General features: G+C 41.9%; 2 protein-coding genes across 5 annotated transcripts in view; both read left to right on the plus strand.

Moving 5' to 3' along the window:
* Rnf170 (ring finger protein 170) overlaps nt 1-8,005 on the plus strand; it is a 31,709-nt gene extending 23,704 nt beyond the window's left edge. For all 4 annotated transcript variants that reach the window (XM_052751915.1, XM_052751912.1, XM_052751914.1 and 1 more), the window contains one exon: nt 103-8,005. In XM_052751915.1, coding sequence (XP_052607875.1) covers nt 103-372 — 270 coding nt within the window. In that variant the 3' untranslated portion in view covers nt 373-8,005. The remainder of the gene's footprint in view (nt 1-102) is intronic.
* Nucleotides 8,006-9,862: 1,857 nt separating this feature from the next.
* Nucleotides 9,863-20,986, plus strand: Thap1 (THAP domain containing 1). The gene is made up of 3 exons (XM_052751916.1): nt 9,863-15,066; nt 17,728-17,923; nt 19,299-20,986. Exons 1-3 carry the CDS (start codon nt 14,996-14,998, stop codon nt 19,665-19,667), a joined length of 636 nt encoding a protein of 211 aa, XP_052607876.1. The 5' UTR covers nt 9,863-14,995; the 3' UTR covers nt 19,668-20,986.
* The last annotated feature ends 4,689 nt before the right edge of the window (nt 20,987-25,675 follow it).

Raw genomic sequence — 25,675 nt, forward strand, 5'->3', positions numbered from 1 at the left:
TTAATTCATCTTAGCTGAATTTGTACATTGTACAAAAATTTTATTACTTTTTAATTTGATATATTAGATGTTAAATCGTAGTACTTGTTTTTCCTCCTTCAGATTATGGAAAGAATCATGGATCTCCCCACCTTGCTGAGACATGCATTCAGGGAAGTGTTTTCAGTTGGGGGTCTCTTCTGGATGTTCCGAATTAGGATAATGCTTTGTTTAATGGGAGCTTTTTTCTATCTAATATCGCCTCTAGATTTTGTACCTGAAGCCTTGTTTGGAATTCTGGGCTTTCTAGATGACTTCTTTGTTATCTTTTTGTTGCTTATCTACATCTCTATTATGTACCGAGAAGTGATAACCCAAAGACTAGCTAGATGAGAAAAATTAGTTTACTAGAATATCTGAGCTTATATAAAAAATCCAATAAAAGGATCCATGGCAGTATCCATCATCCAACTATTTTACAAGCTTAAAGCTTTGGGTTATCATTTGACAAATGCCTAACAATATACAACTGGAATTTTTACATAATACAGGTTCTAATGTTAAGATGAGATTATAGTGATCTACAGCTTTATCTCAATTCTGTGTGTCTGTAAAAAAATATGGAACCAATTGAAAAAGGATATTTTGTGGTTTCTTTTTCTCCAAATTACTTAGCTAAATTAGATACATAGTCCAATATTGCTAAATGTACAAATCATCCTCCTCGGTGGGTACCCATACAATAATAGAGAATATTTTTGTTAACGTCAAATATTGTATGATACTAGGGAAAAGTCAGTGTCTCCGTGTTTCCTAAGCTTTGTGGACCTGGAGCAGCTCTGCTTTTTCATTTTTGTCTAATTCTTTGTGATCAGCTGAAAATGAAAGAAACCTGAACTTCATGATTTGACTATATTTCAGTCTATGAAACACTTTAATCAGCAGGAGAATTAACAAAGTCAAAAACGTGCATTTCCAGGAGGCACTTTTGACATTCAGTTGTGACATTTAACCAAGAGTTGGCCTTTTTTTTTTTGGTTTTTCGAGACAGGGTTTCTCTGTGTAGCTTTGCGCCTTTCCTGGAACTCACTTGGTAACCCAGACTGGCCTCGAACTCACAGAGATCCGCCTGGCTCTGCCTCCTGAGTGCTGGGATTAAAAGCGTGTGCCACCACCGCCCGGCAAGAGTTGGCCTTTTTATAGAAACAAATATTAAAGTAACTTGTAGCCAGTTGTGATGGCTTTATACTTGTAATTCTGCATTCAGGAAGCTGAGGTAGGAGATTGCCGCAAGTTCAAGTTCTGCCTGGGCTATATAATGAGTTCCAGGTCAACTTGAGCTTTAGAGTAAGGTCCTGCTCAAACCAAAAGCAAGGCTGTGGGTAAAGGTGCTTGCTGTCAAACTTGACACCCCAGGTTCGAACCCTGGGTCTCACATAGTGGAAGGAGAGAAGAGACCCTACACGTTGTCCTCTGACCTTCACGTGTGCACGGTGGCTCCTATGTGTGCACACACACAGTAAATAAAAGCAACTAAAGAGAAAACATCAAAGCAGCTTGTAAAGGGAACTTGTTTTGTTTTAGGAACCTAAGTAATATTGCAAACACTTAGTAGTTTGACACATTTTTGAGGAAACAGGATCTTCACTTCTCTTGGTGTTAGGGGCTTTGGGAAGGTAGTAAGAACAGTGTTTATATTTTACAAAGTATGAGTTAACTCTTGCAGCAAAATGAAGACGTTTGATTAGTTGTCTGTTGCCCTGAAAATGCAAATACTATCTTGTAGGTGGCAGTATTTGACTCAGATTCATCATGTCTTGGGCAGAATGAGGAAATGTGTAGGAGATAACTATATAGTGAGGTTCACTTGTTTTTTGATGGTCATGATACAGAATGTAAGGCCTGTGATTCTTTTAAGCGTGAGATCCTCATTTCAGCTGACACTGCTTACCGGTGAGCAGCTGACAGGAGCGTGTAAGATGATGCCCAGAGATACTTTGTCATCTGAAATTATCATTGTCATCGTAGTCAGCATCAGTGTGTGTATTTAGGAACAGGACATAAAGCTAAAATCTGTCACATTCCCAAATTAATCAAATTAGCTGCCACATAATGAGATTCTGAATGAAATGTCAATTTGTTTCCTAATTTAGACTTAAGAGAGCTGTTGTCTGCCATTAGAAACAAAATACCAAAAAACAGCACTTAGATATAACATGATCAATGCAATTTCTCATACTTTTTCCTCTTATCTGTAGGGAATTTTCTAAGCAAGGTAGGGTGTCATCAGCTTCCTGTTTCAGAGATGAAATCTTCATCCTGTGGATGAAAAATTTTTGTTTTATTTCCTAACATATAATGGAACTAGTGATATTTAGATAGACATGAAAGCTAGTTTGAGGAGAACCTGGAATTCTTTGGAAGTCAAGTTTTCATAATTATTCCTTCACTGGAACAGTTTTGGTGCTTCTGAACAGAAAGCTCAAGAAGGAAGATTCGCCTATGGCTTCATCAATCTTGAGTGTATACTTCCAAATCAAGTAAGAGTGGCATGCACCATAGAAAAACATGGCCACTCATCACTAACTTGGAAAGCTGTTAAATAGTAGGAGCTTGTTACCAGACTGGAAAACATTTTTTTTTCCTTTTAAAATACCGTTTAAAAATTCAGTGTGGGCTACCGACAGTGTGATTTTCTGAAATGGTTTTATTTACTGGCGTTCTTTTCCAGATGTCAGTTCTGTAATATTTGGAGTTACTACTAATACCTGGGAAGGGGTGTACTGTACAAAACCACTGTGTGACTGAAGTCTTCCTAAACCAAAAGGGAACATACTGATATATCAGAATCTTATACCTCCCACTCCCTCATCTTTACTGATCATTAGAGATAAATGCAAAATCAGTTTGAAGTATTTAAGCAAGTACAGTCAATCAGTGTTTTAAATATCACAGTGATACTTCTGTGCTCAGAGGTCATGAGAAGCAGCAATTTGATTTTTTAAACAAAACATAGTCACAAAAGAGATGGTGTAAGCCCAGAACAGACAACAGTCTGAGCAGCTCTCTGGGGAATGAGAAGGAAACTTAGGTTAACAGCTCACTAGAACAGGGGTTCGACCGCCTGCCATCCTCAGTGGTCCACAGGACAGCAGACTGTTCCTGAGCCCCGCGGCTGTGTAGATGCCTACCTCAGTCTGCAGAAAGTCAGAGGCTTCTCTCAAATTTGTGATGTGGAGTTTGTTCAGAGTTTATTCTTTGGAATAAAAATAGTGTATCTAAAAATTTTAAGGTGTTATGTTTATTTCTTTGTTTACTTTAAAATTTACAACTCTTCAAAGACCACAGTCACAGTAGCTTTTAAAACATGTTGCATATTAATATTTTACTCTTTACAATATTCCATACATTGTACACATTTGTTTTTGTACATATAAATTCCTTTATAGATCTGTGTCCAAAATAATATCCACTTTATTGTAATTTATTTACTCAGTGCTAATTTTGGCTATACATATTTTTTATTTATGCTGCAGCTCAACTCAGTATTAATGATGAACTACAGGAGGGGAATTTTCCCTTTCTCATTTTTATAGGGTAGAATGTGATGTTTTTACACATTTGTACGTGATCAACTTAGGCTGTGAACATTCCCATCACCTGAATCCACAAAGTCTAGGTCCAGTGTGAGCACAGGAGAGACCAGGGACTGAAGAGATGGATCAGTGGTTAAGAACACTGGCTACTTTTCTTCCTGCCTTTATTGTCTAAGTGCTGTGATTACAAGCATGGACACCATGTCTAGTTTGTGGTTTGCTAGGGATTGAACTTGGGGCCTTTCTGCACGTTAAGCAAACACACCAACACCTGAGCGAGCTATATCCCTAGACCTTGTTTAGTTATACTTTTTTTTATATCATAGTGTTCCCAGAGGTCAGAGGACAACTTTCAGGAGTTGGTTCTGTCTTTCTACCATGTGAGTTCCAGGGATTGAACTCAGGTCGTCATGCTTGGCAGCCCTTATGTATATATGCCATCTTGCCAGCCCTGGATTTGTTTTCCTTTTTAAGACAGGGTCTCAATACATAGCCCTGGCTAGTTTTGATTTTACAGAGAAATGCCTGACCCTGCCTCTTAAGTGCTGTAATCAAAGGTGTGTGTCACAACACCTGGCCTCTGTTTATGTATTCTTTTGTTGTTTTGTTTTTTGAGACAGGGTTTCTCTGTGTGGCTTTGGAGCCTGTCCTGGATCTCACACAGCCCAACCTGGCCTTGAACTCACAGAGATCCGCCTGCCTCTGCCTCCCAGTGCTGGGATTAAAGGCATGCACCACCACTGCCCAGCTGTTTATATATTCTTAAATTAAAAAAAAAAAAACCTGTGTTTTTAAAGAAAGCAAATTAATTTGGCAATCTGTTAATTCTGGATACAAAAGGTTGAAGTTACCTCAATGTCTCTTTCTTTGTTCAGAGATTTCATCAAGGAGCCCTGTTAGCGTAAGTAAACCAGGCTGGTCTAAAACTCGTGGTGACCTTTCTGGGATTGCAGGGGTGAACCACTGTACCCAGTTCTTAAACAGTATCTCTTTAGAATTGGCCTTGGCTGACCACTCATTCCTCAGGCTAACACACATCTTGCATTAAAGTTTTGCTGACCCAATTTCAGTTTGTCTTTCTATTCAGAAAGTCTTTCTCTCCTCTCTCCTGGCTAACTCAACTTTGAGAACAGTTTAATCTTCAAAATGAAGCCTTTAAAGACAATCGATGCATATGCAGCATTAGACATAATACAAGATCCTGTGTATAATTTACCTAGTTTCATCCAGTGGTACAGTACAGTCATTGGTATTAGCGACTAGAATCAGAACCAAGATACTGATTCTGTTACAGTCAAGACTTCTGTAGGAGAGTTTTATCTCCGCAAGGATTCTTCATACCCCTTTTCACTCACACTTTTCCTCCCCGATAACCTTGTTTGTTTTCTTGATTTTTTTTTTTTTTGAGATAAGGTTTCTCTGAATAGCCCTGGCTGCCCTAGAACTCACATTGTAGACCAGGCTGGCCTAGTGCTGGGATTAAAGGTGTGAGCCACCACTGCTTGACCCCATAACCTTAACTGCAGGAAACCACTAATGTGCTCTCCTTTCTATAATTTTGTCATTTTCAAGAATAATACTTGGGCATAGTGGTACCTACCTTTAATCCCAGCATTCAGGAGGCAGAGGCAGGAGGATTTCTGAGTTCAAGGCCATCCTGGTCTGTGGGATGTCCTTCTGTATGCTGTGAATGTGTGTTGCTCTCATTGTTAATAATAAAGCTGATTGGCTGATAGGCAGGAAGTATGAGTAAGACAACCAAACTAAGGAAGGGAAGAGAGCTGCAGAGTCACGCAGCCGCCAGCTAGCTGCCGAGGAAGCAAGATGTGTAGAAAAATGAGGTAACAAGCCATGAACTACATGGCAAAGTATAGATGAGAAATATGGGTTAATTTAAGAGTAAGAGCTAGTTAGTAATAAGCCTGAGCTACCAGCTGATCATTTTAATTAAGCCTCTGAGTGGTTATTCAGGAACCATCCATTTACACTGGTCTACATAATGTGTTCTGGGATGGCTAGAGGTAGAGTCTGGGGGCTAAGGAAGTTGTTACAAAAATACATAATTTGCAACCTTTTGAGTATTTTAACATGCATCGTGATTTGAACTATCCATGTTGGGTAGGCCAATAGTTCATTCTTTTACTATTAGTATTCTGTAGACCATGGTTTGCTTAACCATTAGTCCACTAAAGTAATCTGGATTGTGCAGGCTAGGTGGCAAGTGCTTTAGCTTGCTGAGCCATCTTGCTGGATCCAACACGTTTTAAGGTCACTGGCATCTAATAATTTGGATGTTAATTGGCTTGTTTATTGTGCTTGGAGTCAGACCCAGGGGCTTGTCTATATCAGGCAAGCATTGGACTACATCCCCAGCCCATTTAGTTTGTTTTGCATGAGACAGGGTCTCACTGTGTATCCTTAGCTGGCTTGGAACTTGCTGTGTGTACCAGGCAGGCCTAAATTCAGAGATCTGTCTGCCTCTCTTTGCCTCCTGAGTGCTGGGATTAAAGGCATGCATCACCACATCTGGCAACATTCTTAAGGTTACTATAAACAAATATATAAAGAAAACAAGGTAGAGTGTAGACTTAAACAAGCTTGTACTTTATTACTCACTGCCTGGCTTTCTCTTGTGTGTTTCAATTGTATGTTGGGTAATGCATTTTGATTTTGCACCCCCATGTTGGCAGTAGCATCCCTTGCCCTACCCCAGTTCCAATGTATGATGAATGTGTTCTATACTTCACCATTTTGTTAAACTATTGTCCATAAACCTGGGACTCAGCTGTGGAGAAACAAGAGGTACTAAGGCTCTCAGACCAATGGTTCTCAACCTGTGGGTTGAGACCCGAGTGTTAACCCTTTCACAGGTCACCTGAGACCATCAGAAAACACAAATATTTATATTACAATTCATAACAGTAGTGAAATTACAAAATAATTTTATGGTTGTGGACACAACATGAGGAATTGTATTTAAAGGTCGGGCATTAGGAAGGTTGAGGACCACTGCTCTGAGACACTAAGACTTAAGAAATCTCCAGTGTCGTGTCAATAAACTTTGAGGCCTGCCAGCAGGGACCTAAACCATTTCATGGCATTAATATTAGCTGTAAGCATTCAATCTTTGACCTTAAGTAAACTTGGGTCTTATCAGTCACTGTCTGCATCTTCTGATATATTCCATATCCCAAAATGAGAGAGTGGGTGTACCATGAGGAAACATGCCATCTAGTTCAGCTTCGGTGGTACATGCTTAGAATCCCATCACTCTGGAGGTAGAGGCAGGAGGATCATTCCAAGTTTGAGGCCAGTCTGGGCTATAAAGTGAGCCCTTGACTCAAAACACAAACTAATTATCTGTTCAAAGTCCCTTATAGTGCAAGCTTTATTCTTTGAGACTATGGGACTATAGTCTTTTTTTTTTTTTTTCCTCACTATTTTTGAGATGGGATCTTGTTTAGTCTTTCTGGCCTCAAGCTCACCTAGGTAGGTGGTATTGGATAGCTGATTCTCTTAGCTCCTAAGAGCTGGGATTTCAGGTCTGTACCATCATGTTTGGCTTTCTCAGAGTAGTCTTTTAGAGGATATATACCATGATGTAGTAAAGGATTACGGAACAGATGGAGGAAAAAAATGTGTCTATGCTGTTCCAGGCATGCCACTGCACTTGGGATCAGAGGATGAATTACAAGTCATTTCTTCCTCCTACAGTGTGGGATCTGGAGATTGAATTAAGGTCATCAGGCTAGGTGGCAAGTGTCTTTAACTTGCTGAGCCATCTTCCTGACTCCCTCAGATGGTTTAAGGTCACTGACATCTAATAATTTGGACTTTAATTAGCTCATTTATTATGCTTGGAATCAAACCTAGGGCCTTGTTTGTACTAGGCAAGCATTGGACGACATCCCTAACCCAATTAGTTTAAAAACACAATTTAAAGGGAAAAAATAGCGTTCAGAAAAATAGTCACCTTTGGCAGCCGCACCGCAGAAAGAATAGGACTTACGCTAAGCTATACAAGTGTGGCCTTCTTGTAAACTACTGACACTAAATTGTCGGTTAAGAGAGTCTGGATGTCTTACCAGTGGCCAATATAAAATGCCAGGCTGACCTTTTTTCTTTTCTGTATTTTTAGTGGTACAGTGCTGAAGATCAAGGCCAAGGCCTGTGCAGTTAGGCAAGTACTCTACCTTGGAGCCTAGACCAACATCTGACATGTAATAACTTTTGTTTATATGGTTTGGAATGCATGCCAGGGTCATTTGGTAGGCAAAATGGCAGTTAAAACCAAAGTGGCTATTGGCAGTCATGCTGGATCCTTAAAATATAACACTGTACATGTATGTTTGTATATAAAGTGAGCACTAATTTCTGGGGATTCAAAACCTATTTGTGAATCCCACATTAAAGCTTTTTTTAAAAACTTAGTACTACAGCTTTTTTGTTTGTTTGTTTGGTTTGGTTTGGTTTGGTTTTTCGAGACAGGGTTTCTCCAGGTAGTTTTGGTGCCTGTCTTGGATCTTGTCTGTAGACCAGGCTGGCCTTGAACTCAGAGATCCTTCAGGCTCTGCCTCCTGAGTGCTGAGATTAAAGGTGTACACCACCACTGCCCAGCAGTACTACAGCTTTTTTCTCACACATTGAAAGTACGGTCTAGCCGAGCGGTGGTGGTAGTGGTGCTCGCCTTTAATCCCAGCACTCAGGAGGCAGAGGCAGGCAGATCTTTGTTAGTTTGAGGCCAGCTTGGGCTACCAAATGAGTTCCAGGAAAGGCGCAAAGCTACACAGAGAAACCCTGTCTCGAAAAACAAACAAACAAACAAAAAAAACAAAAGAAAAAAAGAAAGTACAGTCTAAAAAGCCTGAATGCTGTATCAAAAATATAGACTGGAGATATGGCTCAGTCATCAAGAGTGATTACTGCAGTGAAGAGGATGCAGGTTCCTACTATCTACACAGTGGTTCCCAATGGTCTGTCACTCTTTCCAAGGGATCTGATGCTTTCTGGCTTCCTTGGGCTCCTGTGTGCACATGTACACATAAACTCATGAACACTCCCATGTGTGTACATAAATACATAGGAGACACACACACACACACACACACATCATTGGGGTGCTTTAGCCCAAGGTGAAAGTGCCAACACATGTGGGTTCTGGTAATGGCCTGCTCATCGCTGTATCCTCACATGAGTGAGAGATCTCTCCTGTCTTTTCAAGGGCCCTAATCTCATTTGTGAGGACTCTCCCCATGGTCTTATTTCCATCCCACCTCTGCCTGCTACAGGAGAGATTAGGCTTCAACGTGGGGACCTGGGGAAGGCAGTTTGCAGCGGTTTTGTAGGAAACAGAGGACTCGTTTTTCTCTTGTAAATTATAGACATCCTCGTATGTCTATAACTGACAAATGGTGCATTATTAAAGTGTATTTCACATGCAATCTTTTTATGTGTTTGTATTCTTCAAGCATTTCCTTCCTTTAAAAAAATTTTGTTTTTGTTTTTTGAGACAAGCCTTCTCTATGTATCCCTGGCTGTGCTCTGTAGATCAGGCTGGCCTCAAACACAGAGTTTCATCTTCTTCTGCCTTCCAAGTGCTGGGATTAAAGATGTGCATCACCATCGTTGGGCATAATTTCATACATGTAAAAACATTTTTGAGACAGTGTCTTACTATGTACACTGGCCTTAACCTCACAGTCCCTTCTTTTATAGGGATCACCACCACCACCCACTGCCGATTAAAATTTAGCTTTTTCATTTTTCCTTAAATGGTGTTCTATCAGTAAATGGAGTTCTTGGCCTCTCAAGACATTACAGTGAGAATTAACACTCTTGTTCCTATTAATCTCTTTCCCTTGAATGGCCAGATGTTACAGCCAAGGTTTAACCTTTGATATTTACTGAAAAGTCAATGAAGAGACTGTAGCTAAAGTTTTCCTGCCTGGCCCACAGTCAGGACAAATCTCTCTCACCTGCCAGTCCCACAGCCTCTCAGACCCAGCCAAGTAAACACAGAGACTTATATTGGTTACATATTGGTATGAGTATATAAACATTTATTGTTCCTTCAAGAAAAGAGCAGGCTTGCACTTTTGTATAGCCCTATTTAATAAGCTTTTAGAAGTAAAATAAACACCAAAAATTGTATAAACTATATTATCACTGGGGTCTTGGTCTGGGTTCACTTCAGCTACCTATCCCTTTCATCTTTGTTCCCCCCCCAACTTCCGCCCCCCCCCAAAAAAAAAACTGAGATGAGACACACAGTAGATTAAAAATAGGTGTTTTATTGCTGAGTACTTTTTAGAGTAAAGCAGAGCAGTCTCAAGAGGTTGAGAGTGTACAATGACCAAAGGGACCATTGTACTGATCTATATTTCAGGTAAGATGCATTCCATTTCTAAAACAAAACAGTTTTCAGAGGGTGTGTCTTGTGTAGCTGGTTGACAGGCCCGCTGGTTTGACTCTTACATGACAGCAGTGTTACATCTTCGTTCTTCATCAGAAAGCCATTTAAGATGTAAGACTCCTGGAGCCAGGTTGCTTTAATTATATATTAATAACCTCACAGGCAGACCAGCATGTCACATCTCTCAGGGCCAGAGATAGGACTCAGGTCCCATTCTTCTGGCCAGTAACTGATCTTGCAGATCCAGCCTTTGGTTTTCAGTCTGTTGATTATTAAGGGAAAGGTCCAGCTCCAGTTTTATCAAGCCTGTTTATCTAGCTATACAGCACTGTCAATGAGTTATACACAAACTGGCCAGCATCCTACTAATCACATCTTTCCTCTGAAGTAACCACTCCTGACTATAGTTTCATCTACATAGTTTTCAAACATACATATTATTTTCTTTTTTGTCTGACTTCTTCCACATTATGTGTGTAGGAATAATCCATTGTGGGTTCTGGCATTTTTATGGGGTCTTAGAATTCAGGCTGATCTTGAACTTGATAGACATCGATGACCTTCAACTTTTGATCCTCCTGTCTCTTACCTCCTGAGTGCTAGGATTCCCAGTGTGTGTCGTCATGCCCATTTTAAGTGCATGCAAGGTAAAGCACTGCCAACTGAGCTCCATGGTCAGCCCAGAGCTTCATTACTTTTGAGTGCTACTGATGGTGGGCTATGCCATTTTTATTCATTGAACTGTTAATGGACATTTGGTTTATTTTCACCAACCCTTTCAAAATGGTGGGACGTAGATGTGATGGCGTGTGCCTTCAATTGGGAGGCAGAAGATCTCTCTTAAGGCTAGCCTAGTCTATATGACAATTCCAGGTCAGCCAGGAATACAAAGTGAGCAGTTTCAAAAAAGCTAGAATGTTGGGGCTGGAGAGGTGGCTCAGAGGTTAAGAGCACTGCTTGCTCTTCCAAAGGTCCTGAGTTCAATTCCCAGCAACCACATGGTGGCTTACGACCATCTGTAATGAGATCTGGTGCCCTCTTCTGGCCTGCAGAGATACATGCAGACAGAGCACTGTATACATAATAAATAAATAAATCTTTAAAAAAAAAAAACAAAAAAGCTAGAATGTCATCTTAAAAAGTGCAAAGTGGGGCTGGAGGTGTAGCTCAATTGGTAGAATGCTTCCCTAGAATCCATGAAGCCTTGGGTTGAACCCCTAGCACCACAAATTGGTGAGATTATAGGTGTGATTCCAGCACACAGGAAGTAGAGGAGGGCAGATTATGAGTTCATGGTCATCCTTAGCTATATCAAATAACATGAGGTATGTGAGACTCTGGAAGGAAAAAAAAAGGGAAAATACTTCCCTGCCTTACCCTTTGATAAGTAACAACTGTTATTCCAACCTCAGGAAATATTAAGAAATGTCAAATAAAAAACAGGCAAAACAGTCAAGGAGTATGTTTAAAAGGTGAAAGTTATTTTTCTATTAAGCCAATAAATTTGCAGATAACAGTAAAAATTTAGGGTGGAAGATATTTTATTTAGAAAATTATAATGTGTTTAGTTCAACAGGTTTATTTTTAAAATTATATGCAATTTACCAAATCTATAACTTACCATTTTGAAATAGAGGCAATTAAGGATTATGTCCAACAAAATAAAAGTATTTCATTTTCAAGTTACGAACAATAAGACAAGACAAAAGAGAATGAATAAGAGAAGAAAATCCAACCATATAACAACCTGACTGGTTTTACATTGAATCAATGACCACAAAACAGGCATCCTAGAGTGATCCTTGTACACTTCTTAGTGGCTTGCAATCTTAAGCACAGAACCAGTGATATAGGAAAGTTGGAGTCCCCTTTTGGGGCTCTTAATCTTATTAACACAAGAATTAAAGAATGTACTCAAATGAAGCTCAAGGAAAGTTTTATTAGAGGTTAAAAGAAAAAACCCAGGGCAGGCAGGTTGTCAAGCTCAGCAGCTGCCTGAATAATAGAGAAGAGGGGGGAAAAGCTGTGCCATTTAAGCTGGCATAAACACACGGTGGACAAGCAAGCCATATGTTGGGGAGGGAAGCTTTAGAGAAAGTAGAGAAGCTTCAAATGTGGGGGGAAATCCCACCTATTAAGGAAAGCATGCTTAGAGAAGGGAGAAAGAAGAAAAATAGGCAGGCTTACTCAACAGCACTAGGGGCAGGGATCTGGCAAGGTTAAGTGCAGAATCTTGTTCTACCTACCCCTTTATCATGTCTTCAGGTGACCCTGCCTTCCTAGGGGTAGGCTGTTGGCTAGGAGATTGACTGATGTGGCCCAATTGGATGGTTAGGTCTTCACCAAAGCTAGATAAGCTATTCTTTGGACCACAAAGTTTTTTTCTTAATGGGCCTTTACTGCATACTAACACCACTTTTAACTTTCTCTTCCAGCATCCTCAGTCCTACAACCTGCCCCCAGTTTAAGTTGTTCCCACCCCTTCCAAGTCTCTACCCTGTTGTGAGTAGATCTCTCGCCTTTGCATTACATACATACATATATCTAATGGTCAAGCCAGTCGTTCAATTTAGAAACCGTGCTCAAACCCCACCCAGTTCTTACAGCCACTCTCACTGAGCTGTAGCTCTTGCACTACAAACATCTTGAATCCTACCACTCTCAGCTTCTCTGCCACCACCTTCCCCCAAGCTACCACCTCTTTGCTCACCAGCAACAGCCTCGTAATTGGTTTGTTTTGAATTGTTGCCCTTCTCCAGCTCTTAAAATAGGTAGAATTACCCTTTAAAAATATTGGTTAATGCTTGAAATGGCTCACTGGTCTCCCATTGAACTTCATCCAAACTAATTACTTGACTTGACTCCTTCAATCTTTACTTGATGTCCTTCTCCTGACTGCGCTCCACCACCACGGCCTGGACCTTTTCTGCTGGCTGTACTTTCAAACACAAGCTGCTGCTGTAACACATTCCTGGTACCTGGAATGCTCCTCCTCACCTTCATTCACTCCATCCTCTTTATCTTTACAGTGGACTACAGAGAGAGATTACCTAGTCTCAGTACCTTTCAAAATGTTAATAGGCCACTATTCTGGTGTTTCTAGTATAGAGCTACTACTCTGAAGCTAATTTAGGTAGTTTCTAGGTCCATTTAATTCAACATTTCCTAAATAATCTGTGAAATACAAACGTGCTGGGGCTACTGGGTTCAGTAAGATGCCGCCTTTAACAGCACCTCAGTTCAGATGAGGCACACAAATACTATAGCATATAATTACTTACAGAACTAAGTACAGAATTGCACAGGGACAAAAAAGGTTGACGCCTTAGCTGGAGAAGGTAAGTAAAGCTTGGCAGAAGAGAACACATAAGATACATCTTAAGGTTAGACAGGATGTCAGGGGATGGGCATCCCAGGTCATCCCAGCCTATTTGAGCAATTATGGAAGTTTGACAAGCAGGGAAAGATGGTGAAGCACAGAAGTACTTGTTCCTTGGGCTGTATAGACCACCACAAACAATTTGGATTTTATTCAGTATAGGGGTACCCCCTGACGTCTATAAGCCTTTAAGCAAGGAGCTGGCAATGTTTCTATGGGGGACAGAAAGCTGGAAACTAGGGCTGACAACGAGTTGCTGGGTAGGAAACTGTGAGGACTTGAACGAGAATGGTGATGAGAGAATAACCGAAAGCTATTCTTTTTATCCCATAAGATTAACCTAAGTCTTGAGGAAGGGGGAAAAAAATCCTAGGAGCAAGCAAGATTGCTCAGCTGTTAAAACACTTGGCACAGGGTGGAAGGAGAGAACCCACTCCCACAAATTGTTCTCTGACCTACATAGGTGTGTATTTCGCCTGCGTATTTATTTGCATGTTCACGACGTGTGTGCCTGGTGCCAATCCCCTGGAGTTACAGATTGTTGTGAGCTGCCATGTGGGTGCTGAGAATTGAACCTGGGTCCTCTCTGCAAGATCAAAAGTGCTCTTAACCGCTGAGTTAAGTCCCTCCCCCCCCCTTTTTTTTTAAATCTCAGTGATACAAAGGTTTTGGGTTTAAGTGGTTGCTGAATACTTAATCCATACACCTGATAACTCGGAAGGCAAGCCCATGTATGTAGAAGTAAGAGCTAGGAAATCATGGTATGTGGGCTCAAGAATTAAAGTGTTGCAGAAATGGCGGGCATTAAATGGATCCCTCAGGGAAGCAATATTTAAGGGGACAGAAAATAGTCTACAAGGGAGAATGCGCTCGACTGAAAACTACAGAGGGGCAAGGACGTAAAACCTCTCCAGCATGAAACTCTGCAGCAGCTCGCAAATTTCAGCACAGCACACGACACTGCTTCTGCTTTCTCAACTGGGAAGGAATGAGCGCTTGTTCTCTACTAGAAGACGGCCACCGGGATTCTGAATCTGATCCCGTTTGTACAAAATTACACCTCTGCGGCCGCTCTTTAAAGAAAAAAACCAAAAACGTGTTGCCAGGAACTAGAGCTTTCCCACGTTTCCTTTAGGTTTCCGAACCCAACAGCAGAAAAACGACGGACAAATGAACCGCACCGACCACTACCACACCAGCTGCTTAAGCATGGCTCCCCAACAAGCGCCCTTTCTTCCGGCCAAAGCGCAGCGGGCCCACCCACTTCCGCACCGGTGGCCACGCCCCAGCGCCTCGCCTAGCCTCAGCCAATGGTCGGCTTCCCTGGGAACGTTACCTTCGGCTAATCAGAGACCACGAGCGCACTCCTCGCGAGAGGTGAGGTTGAAGCTGCCTCCGCCATCTTGAAGATGGGAGACGGGCGAAAGCTGTGGTCTTTCTGCTAAAGCAAACACCACAACGGACAGGGTAGTCACCCCCACAGTGAGGTCATCGTCCCTGTAACTGCTGACCCAAGCCACCGAAAGCAGCGAGCGTGTCGAAGCCGAGCGCAGCGGACCCCGAGAGCCCTCCCCCCCCCCCCCTTCCACCTGCTTCCCGGGCAGAAGGGAAGTGTGGAGGGCCGGAAGGATGGTGCAGTCCTGTTCCGCCTACGGCTGCAAGAACCGGTACGATAAGGACAAGCCCGTCTCTTTCCACAAGTAGGTAACTGGCGTGCTCCGCGGCCGGGGCCAGGGGCGCGCGGGCGGGCGGGCGGGCGGGCGGGCGGAGGCGGAGCTCGGCGCGTGTCCGCGCGAGACCTGGGGAAGGCGGGGCGGCCGGCCGGCCGGCGGGGGCGGGGACCCACGGCTGCGCGGCCCCCGGTGCGCGCCGGCTCCGTGGGCTCGGCTCCGCTGGGGCTGCGAGCGCGCCCTTCTCTCGCTCTCTGGCGGAGGGTTTTCCGGCGTGCGAGCGACGCCTAGAGGCCTCTGGCCGCCCTCCGGATTTCGTCACGAGCCGCGCCGGGGGTGGGGGTGGGGGGGCCGGGGGGGGGGGGGGCGCGGGGAAATGGTCCATAGGGATCCACTTGAAATCCAAACGCTTAGGAGGAAGACAGTTTTCCCGACCTCGCTGTTGTGGGTAGGAGGGAAGCACGACAATTAAGTGTTGACTTTTAGACCCAGGTTCAAAGAACCAACCTTGAAGCGTCTCTGGGTTATAGATCTCTTGCGATTGCTAGGGTGAACCCCAGTCTTCCAAACACACAGCGACGGTAACGAGGACGATAACGTGCACTTTATTCAGTTGCCCCGTAGTAAAGGAGCTAATGGCAGCCCTTCCCGCCGCTGTCAGGGCGGTAGGTACCGCAAACAAGAATCCCAGGGTGAAAAATACTTTCTTGAAAGTATAAGAAAGCTGCAGATTTAACGTTACTAATGATAATTATTAACACTGATAATGGTCCACAAAATGTTACAAGTTTTACATTAGGTTTTGGAAAGAATTCCTGAGTGTATGCAGGAAACTAAGAGATCAGGTTCACTGGTAAATTATACAAGTTATCCATAGCAAAGCAATTACAGAAGCAAATTGCAAAATGTTCTTTCAGGGTTTTTTTTGGGGGGGGGCTGTTTGTGTTTGATAGAAAGTTGAGATTCGTGTGCTGATGTTACTCTTTGGGAAGAGGATAGAATATTTCCTAGAACTACTTCTTGGTTGATTAGAATTTCTGAAATTTCATACATCTTCAAACTGTAGGAATAGAATAGGAAATGGTGACAGAAACATGCGTTCAACTTGCCCCTTCCCTTCCCTATGCTCTGTTAGGGTGGCAGGGGGAAATCTTAAAAGTTGAACAGTGCCGGGCGGTGGTGGCGCACGCCTTTAATCCCAGCACTCGGGAGGCAGAGCCAGGCGGATCTCTGTGAGTTCCAGGCCAGCCTAGTCTACAGAGCAAGTTCCAGGAAAGGCGCAAAGCTACACAGAGAAACCTTGTCTCGAAAAACAAAAACAAAACAAAACAAACAAAAAAGTTGGAGAACAGTTAAAGATGACACACATCAAAGATACTGTTTCAGTTGCTGGATGTTGAAAAATAAAGCAGGACTAACATGCATCTTATCTATTATCTAAAAGAACAGTAAATGGCAGAGATCTTGACAGAGCTAGAATTTGTTCTCCTAGGCTGGGAGACTAGATACTAAGATTTATAAGAAGTCCCCACTGGTTTGTACTTCTTTCTAGGAATACGGTTTTGTTGTTGTTTGTTTTTTTCCAGATTGTATGTAGTGGCAGTGCAAAAAGATGTGCAAAGAATAAGCACTAACATGAAGATTGGTTAGGTGGTGTTGGTTGGTTTTGCTCTTTTGGGGGTCCACCACCCAGCTCCCAAATAAATCACACATACAGAGGCTTATTCTGAATTATGGGTGTCCGGCCTTAGCTTGACTTGTTTTTTTGCCAGCTTTCTTAAATTATCCTGTCTACCTTTTGCCTTTGGGCTTTTCCTGTTCTCTTACTTCTGTAAATCTTACTCTTACTCCATGGCTTGCTGTGTAGCTGGGTGGCTGGCCTCTGGAGTCCTCCTTCCTCCTCCTTCTCTCGCTCCTAGATCTCCCTCTTCCCAGATTTCTCCTTATGTTAATTCTCTCTGCCTGCCAGCCCCCTCCTGCCTCGCTAATTGGCGGTTCAGCTCTTTATTAGACCATCAGGTGTCTAGGCAGGCACAGTAACACAGCTTCACAGAGTTAAACAAATTCAACATAAACAAAAGTTACACACCTTAAAATAATATTCCCCAACAGTTAGGTCTTCGTGAAAAAAGCTTGATCAGGGTCTGGCAGACCTTATGTGGTAGGAAAACTGTGGAGCCTAAATTGAAACATTCTTCTTCTGCTTTTTCCAGTCCCTCCAGCGTGCCACCAAGCCTTTGACATGGAAAAGCATAGTGACAATACATATAAAGGGTCCCCATTACCTAGGCTGAGTTAAGCGATGAGATAAAATATGTCCTTTATTTCTTTATCATTTGTCTGTAATTCAGGCAGTCAGGATTTAGTCTATTTGTATTTATTGGGCTGATTCAGGAAGAGCTAGAATGTATCTCAGGACACAGACATATGTACAACTTTTGTTTTTCTATAAAACACAGAAGTACTAGTAAAAGATGAGTAGAATTGTATTGCACACTGTCTGTTTGACTTGAACTGTTGGTGTCTTCATTGGGAAAAGATAACCCTTCATCGGTGAGATAAGTAACTGGACCTAATCTTCAGTCAGATTCTTCTTAGTGCGTTAACAACAACAGAAGCTGAGAAGCAGGAGCATGTGGGTGCTCTTTATTTATTTTCTTACAGTCAGAGAACTGAATTGTGTCCTCTTAGGTTTCCTCTGACTCGTCCCAGTCTTTGTAAACAGTGGGAGGCAGCTGTTAGAAGAAAAAACTTCAAGCCCACTAAGTACAGCAGTATTTGTTCAGAGCACTTTACTCCAGACTGCTTTAAGAGAGAGTGCAACAACAAGCTACTGAAGGAGAATGCTGTACCCACTATATTTCTTTGTACGGAGCCACATGACAAGGTAAGTCGGGTTTTAAATGTTGGGCTGGTTTTCTTTCCCTTTCTTATCGTTGATTTCTTCCTTGCCTCTCTTCTCTTCCCCTCATATCTCTTGTGTGAGGCAGGGGCTTTCATAGCTTTGTATAGCTGAGGCTGAATTGGAACTCCCCATCCTCATGCCTCTGCCTCCCCAAATCTAGGATCATAAGCACTGGTTTTCGGCTGTACACGATAACATTTATGAAACTAATGTGTTCGTGGTGGGAACTTTGGAAAAATTGGAAGGGTTAAGAAAACAAGTGTGTTTGAAACCCATTGTTAACAGTAACCACTGTTGGGGCTCAGTGGTTAAGAGTGTGTATTACTCTTCCAGAGGACCTGAGTTTGATTCCCAGCACCCAGTCAGGTGGCTCACAATTCCTGGAACTCCAGCTTCAGGAGATCTAATATCTCTGGCCTCCACATGCACCTCCACTTCCACCCCCACTGCAGACACTCACACAGACACACACATATATGTGCACGTGATTAAAAAGAAATCTTTTTAAAGAAAACATAAAAATAACCACTATTGACAATAATACACTTTTTAAAAACATAGAGTTCTATGTATTGAATATCTCACACTAAGAACTCAGTCTAGTTTTGTAAGTTAAAGATAGTTCTATTTCTTTATTTACATGTTGATAAGTTTTGTTTTTCATTCCTAGTGACAGTTTATTTTCAAATGGTTTTTCTCCTGTTTTAGGTGTTTAGTATTTACTTATATCTAACTAAATCACTTTATCCATTTCACAAATCCCACTTGGACTTCAAATAGAAAAGTGGCATTAGGACTGAAAATGCCCCGTGGTGGCACACACCTGCAATCCGAGCACTGGGGAGGACAGCCGATGAGGATTGCCACAGGTTTGAAGCTAGCTTGGTACAAACATAGTAAGTTCCAGGCCAGCCTGGATTATACAGTAAGGGCCGCCACCACCACCCCAAAACAAAAACAGAAAAGAAAAACCCACCGCAAACTGATGCCAGACAGAGTTACATATTCTTGTTATCCTAGAACTTGGGAGGTAGAGGCAGGAGGAGCTCAAGTGTGAGTCCAGCCTAGGCTACACAGCAGGACCCTGTTTTTTAAAAATCCCCAAACAAGCCAAAACCTAATGTTGAAATGTTTAGCCTGGAAGATATAGCTTTAGTGATAAAAAGCTTTGAAGTCCTGGCACCCTGGACTCCATGCCAGTGTTGTAAAAATCACCTCCAAGATAATCTGTTTTCTCATTCTGGAATTTTTTGGTACCATGGAGTGACAAAAAAAGTCTAATGCTAAAACTGTACAGGTATTTTGAGGCCATTATTTCGTTACTAAACTCACATATGCTTGTGTATTGCTGTTTTAGAAGGAAGACCTGGAACCCCAAGAACAGCTTCCCTCTCCTCCTTCACCCCCCACTTCCCAGGTTGATGCCGCTATCGGGCTGCTGATGCCTCCTCTCCAGACGCCTGATAACCTCTCGGTGTTCTGTGACCACAATTACACTGTGGAGGACACAATGCACCAGAGGAAGAGGATTCACCAGCTGGAGCAGCAGGTGGAAAAACTCAGGAAGAAACTCAAGACTGCCCAGCAGCGATGCCGGAGGCAGGAGAGACAGCTGGAGAAGCTCAAGGAGGTTGTGCATTTCCAGAGAGAGAAAGATGATGCCTCAGAGAGGGGCTATGTAGTTCTCCCACATGACTACTTCGAAATTGTTGAAGTACCAGCATGACGGGACAAGACTACATGCTGTCTTTTAGCCTACACACAGGAGTTCATTTGAAAAACTAGCACTTGATTACTTGTATAAAAAAATCAGAATATTTTTTTAAAATAAAGTAGTTATATACTGTAAAATTGTAATTTTTTTGTTTGTAATTTCAGAGTTTTTACATTTTAACAAAATATTTAAAAAAAAAACCCTTAGACCACCAGTATGATGTTGTATATTGTTTTCAAGATGGTGGATTGTTTTTCATTTGAGTATTTATAGAAATAATGTAAAAATGAAAAGTAGAGAGGATAATGGTTCAGTAAAGATGATTTAAGTTTCAAAGTTAAAATTAATGTCCTTTATTGAGAGAACTTATTTAAATCAGAAGTGTAAGTGAGATCATAGGACAGCCTCTCAGAATATAGAGATGTACATACACATTTGTATTTATAGTCAGAGCTTCATTTATTTTTCTCAATCACTTGTCAAAAATGAAATGTCAAGTCAATATTTGAGGAAAACTATTTTGCTGTCTTCAGAAGAGTCATTCCATATTTAATCACTAACTTCATAAAGTGGATTTTAAAGTAGGTCCTTTTTGTCCATAGCTTTATAAAATTGGAGGTGTGTCTTGGGGAATGAAGGCCTCCAAGAGAGGTATTGCTAGCAGTGAAGTGAAAGTTGGGCTGCTGAGCTGCTCCCCTCGGGGCACTGCTTCTCATGCAAGCCTGGCCACCTGAGTCTAACCCTGGGACCCAAGTAAAGGTGGAGAGAACCACCTCCACAGGGTTGTCTCCAGACCTCCACATGTGTACGTGTGCACACTTTCAGAAAATGAAATTGGGACCTGGTTCCTCATGTGCTCTCATTATCCCCTACCTAAAGGCATTGAATTCTACAGATGTAGTTAATCTGCATTCAAACTTCCAACATTCAAACTTCTAACATAGAGTTTGGTTTGTATCAGAATATGGTAACTTTTCCCTTACCTGTTCAATTTTGGTCAAGCCATTGCATAAAAATTATTTTTTTCACTAAAGTTAGAAATTATATCTAATTTACTTCAAGTGACTTATGTTCAAAAGTAATGTGCTGTGTTTATGTCCAAAAGTGTTGAGACTTAAATATTGCAGTTTCTGTTCATACTGTGGATTGTGTTCTGACTTTGTGAGAAAGCTTACATAAATTTGAAATGAAAAGATGTTCTGAGTAGACAGATATTGATAAAATAATTCTCTATTTAGGTTTAGGAGAAGCATATTTTATATTTCAGAGTACACTGTAGTTGAGGAGTAGCAGACCTTTTAAGACAGTATTAAAGATATGCTATTCAAGTATCGTTTGTGGATCTGCCTTTTCTTTCCGATGTACTGCCATGCTGAGCTAGGTAGCATTTCTAATTCATGGAATTTGGGTAGTTTTATGAACATTTTTTTTTTTTTTTTTTTTTTTTTTTTTTGGTGCTAGGCAAACACTCTACCCCCAAGCTATATCAGAATCTCTCTATTCTTTTTCTTATTATTATTTGTTTTTTTGAGACAGGGTCTCACTATGTAGCTCTGGCTATCCTGGAACTCACTATGTAGACCAGGCTGGCTTCGAACTTACAGAGAGCTACCTGCCTCTGTTTATTGAGTGCTGGGATTTAAGGCATGTACCACCAAGCCTGGCCCACTATTAGTAATTTTTTAAAGATCTATTTTATATGGCTGGAGAGATGTCTCAGTGGTTAAGAACACCTAAAACTGTTTCTGAAGCCCTAAATTGGGTTCCCAGCAACCACATGGCAGCTCACAGCCTCCTTCCTGTAACTCTGGTTCCTGGTGATCTGATGCCCTCTTCTGGCCTCACTGTGCAGACCAGGTTGATCCCTCTACCTCTGCCTCCCAAGTGCTGGGATTAGAGGCATTATCATGCCACCATGTCCGACCCATACGCCCCACCCCCCCTCACCTTTTTTTTGAGACAGTTTGGCTTTTTTTTTTTTTTTTTTTTTTTTTTTTGGTTTTTCGAGACAGGGTTTCTCTGTGTAGCTTTGCGCCTCTCCTGGAACTCACTTGGTAGCCCAGGCTGGCCTCGAACTCACAGAGATCCGCCTGGCTCTGCCTCCCGAGTGCTGGGATTAAAGGCGTGCACCACCACCGCCCGGCCAGTTTGGCTTTTTATCTCTGCCTGGCTTTGAATTAGGTACCCTTGGCTCTCATTGAACTTGTAGCAATCCTGTCTCAGCTTGCCAAATGCCGGGGTTACAAGTGTATATCACTATGCTCCATGTGGATCAGTAGTTTAAAAGTGTAAAATAATTGGGTTATTTACATAGTATATTAACTTCGTTTAGAATCAGCTAAGGGATGGGAGTCTTCACTGGGTACTCACAGAACCCAGCTTCGTGGTAAGCAAAAGAAACAACTCTTACAACAACAAGCTAAATTTGAGTAACCACAGCCCAGGAACATAGATTTAGATCTCTCCAAATACTATTTAATGGTGAGGTAGCAATTTTCATGAACTTTGTAGCAACATAACAAAGCCACAAATCAAGATACTTTCAGATACTTTTGGTACATCAGGTAGGTGGGTTAGAGCAAGAACTGAGAACTTGGCTTGTGGTGGTTTGAAAGAAAATATCTCCCCAAGGGAGTAGCACTATTGGAAGGTATGGCCTTGGAGAAAGTGTGTCACTATGGGCGTGGGCTTTGAGGTCTCTTTTGCTCAAGTTTCCCTCAGTGTGACTGTCAGTTGACTTCCTGTTACCTGCAAGCTGTAGCATCCTCAGCTCCAGCACCACGTCTGCATGACAGCATGCTCCCCATCATGATGATAATGGACTGAACCTCTGAAACTGAGCCCCCCCAAATTAAATGGTTTTTGTTTGTTTTAATAAGAGTTGCAATGGTCATGGTGTCTCCTGACAGCAATAAAAACCCAAACTAAGAAGTTGGTACCAGGGACTGGGGGATTGCTGTGTAGGCCTGACCATACTTTTGTTTGGAGTAAAATGGACTTTGGTACTTTGGGCTAGGAAAGGAGTGGAATGCTTTAAGCACTGTTTAATGGGGTATACTAGTAGGAGCATGTTGGACAATGGTGCTGATAATGATTTGCAATGTCAGGAGCTCGCTCGAGGTTTCAGAGAGGAATTTTAATATGTTGCCTAGAGATCATTCTTGTGATATTTTAGTGAAGAACGTGACTGCCTTTTGCCCTTGTCCAAAGAGTCTGCCTGAGGCTAAAGTGAAGAGTTTCGGATGAATTCTGCTGGCAGAGGAAGTCTCACAACAGCCTAGCATAGACTCTGTCATTTTTTCATTAGTGTTAACTCTAATGAAGATTTGAAACGAAAAGGAACAAGCTGATAAAGGAAAAATACAAAGTGTAAAATTTGAAGAGAAAAGGAGCACCAGGAAGTGGAATGGAGCTAAGTCCTGTGTTTGAAGAGATAAACAGATTAAGAAATGGAATAAAGGGAGTGATGATCTCAGGACAAGATCTCACCCAGCTAAGTTTCCAATTTGTGAAAAGGAATTAAAGAAAAGCTTAGAGTTAGGTGTGGTGGTGTGCACTTTTAATCCTAGCACTGGGGAGGCAGAAACGGTGGATCTCTGAGTTTGAGGCCAGCCTAGTCTACAGAGCAAGTCCCAGAACAGCCAAGCTTAGGCACTGAAGGAAATCATCGAAAACAGAAAGCTTGTGAAGATGTAATTGAAAGATCTCTGAGTTCAAGGCCAGCTTGGTCTACAGATCCAGTTTCAGGACAGCCAAGCTTAATGAAGGAAACCATCAAAAACAGAAAGTTGAAGATGTAATTGAATGAGGGGGCCATGTTCCAGCCCAAGTAAGGAGCAGAGCTTGGCAGCTTCGGCCATGCAGTTCTGGCTTTAGAGTTAAGGATAGAAGAAAGGGGCTGTGGAATTTGCCTCTGAGACTAATGAAAGCCACTGAGGCCAGGCATGTGTCAGGGGTGTCCCTGAGTGGAGGCCCAGAAGAGGCCTTGTGTGAAGCTGTGAAGTTGAATCCTAGATTGCCTTGGAGAACCCAAGATGTTAGAGATGCCAGCGCCGGGGGATACCTGCCGAGAAAAGCTGCTAACAAGGAGTGGAACCAGCCCAAGAGAAAGAAGTATGTTGCAGTCAACAAAGCCGAATAGAGTTGGAGATCTGAAAAGCATTTTGACATTAAACATGGAGATGCAGAGTTTGGAGTTTGCCCAGCTAGTTTTCAGTCTTGCTTTGGTCCAGTATTTCCTCACTATGCTCTCTCCCCTATGTTTTGGAATTCTAATGTATATGCTGTGCTATTATATGTTGGATCTTTTTTTTTTTAATTTTGATTTTACAGGGGATTACAGTTAAGAGAGTGCATGAATCTCAGAAGACTAAACTTTGAACTTTAGCCTTTTAAACATTGTTTAGACAGACTATGGGGACTTTTGCAGTTGGACTAAATGCATTTTGCATTATGATATTGTTACAAGCTTATGGGAGCCAGGGAGTGGAATGTGGTAGTTTTAATATAATTGGCCCCCATAATCTCATAGAGAGTGGCACTATTAGGAGGTGTGGCTTTGTTGGAGTTGGTATGGCCTTGTTGGAGGAAGTGTGTCACTGTGGGGTTAGGCTTTGAGATTTCCTATGCTCAGGATACTACCCAGTGCCTCAGTCAACTTCCTGTTGCCTGGAAGATGTAGGACTCTTAGCTACTTCTCCAGCACCATGTCTGCCTGCATGTCACCATGCCCCACCATAATGATAACAGACTGAACTTCTGAAGTGTAAGTGAGCCACCCCAATTAAATGTTTGTAGTAGGACTTTGTAAGACAGTAGTGTTGAGAAGTATGCATACTGTGGAGGCCCAGCTCAAGAGATTATTTTAGCAACTGGGCTAGAGACCCTTTGTGTGATATTTTGGCAAAAATGTGGTTGCTTTCTAACCATATCCTAAGAAGTGTCTTGAGGCTATATTTAAAAGTAATGGATTTTGGCAGAGGAGACTTTAAAACAGCTGAATGATAACTCTATCATGTGGTTAGTAGTAGTAACTATTATGCAGGTCTACAATGAAAAAGCATAAATGGGGTGAAAAAATACAAAATGTACAGTTTGGGGAGAAAAAGGACACAACAAGCTTAATGTTACAATGAAGGCCTGTGTTGGAAGAGAGTCTGTAATTGTTAAGGAGATTAGTGCCATTAAGAAGAGACCTTGCCAGGCGGTGGTGGCATACGCCTTTAATCCCAGCACTCGGGAGGCAGAGCCAGGCGGATCTCTGTGAGTTACAGGCCAGCCTGGTCTCCAAAGCGAGTTCCAGGAAAGGTGCAAAGCTACACAGAGAAACCCTGTCTCGAAAAACCTAAAAAAAAAAAAAAAAAAAAAAAGAAGTCTTACCTGTATTAGAATAGATGGAAAGGGAAGGATACCCTCAAGGCAAGACCCCACCCAGATAAGCTTTCAACTTGTGAAAGAGAGTATAATTTTTTTTTTCCTCCTGGTGGGCAACTTCAACTATAGATGCTCTTAATGTGGTTTAAGGAGACCAGGGTCCATCCCAATGTGGAAATATTCTCTACTTGGTGCTGGCTTTAGAGTAATAAAAGATAAGGAGTTGTGGGATCATTCTCTGTGGCTTCAGAGAGCAACCCAACGAATGCACACAGCAATAACTTCTTGTTCTTTTATCCACAAAGATCTTGAAGGATTTATGCAAAAATAGATAGATGGTACAAAATCTTGTTTCTTTCTCTGGTTACTTGTTTTACAAGTACCATGAGCAAAAAATATCCAAGAAATGCTTTTAAATTCCAAAAAAGCTTAAAAAACAAAGGTTTTAGATTTAGAAAAAAGGTTTTTATTTTTCAATTGGTCTGGGCATCACAAGGTCGGGATCAGTTACTTTTAACTTCAACACACCTTTGTTTTCTCCTCTGTGAGCCCTGATTTCTTTTTGCAAGAACACCAGTCCATTTGGATCAGGGACCCACACTACAGGTGGCATTTTAACTTAATCATCTTCTTAAAACTGCACTGTT

This window comes from Peromyscus californicus, unplaced genomic scaffold (genome assembly GCF_007827085.1).
Source record: "Peromyscus californicus insignis strain IS unplaced genomic scaffold, ASM782708v3 Scaffold_23__1_contigs__length_62951481, whole genome shotgun sequence".
Taxonomy (NCBI): Eukaryota; Metazoa; Chordata; class Mammalia; order Rodentia; family Cricetidae; genus Peromyscus; species Peromyscus californicus.

What these genes read in the sequence shown, in the direction of transcription:
- Thap1 (XM_052751916.1), top strand. Translation starts at nt 14,996, where the DNA reads ATGGTGCAGTCCTGTTCCGCCTACGGCTGCAAGAACCGGTACGATAAG. An exon ending in AAGCCCGTCTCTTTCCACAA is followed by an intron (nt 15,067 to 17,727) that starts GTAGGTAACTGG and finishes GTGTCCTCTTAG; the next exon opens with GTTTCCTCTGACTCGTCCCA. An exon ending in GTACGGAGCCACATGACAAG is followed by an intron (nt 17,924 to 19,298) that starts GTAAGTCGGGTT and finishes TTGCTGTTTTAG; the next exon opens with AAGGAAGACCTGGAACCCCA.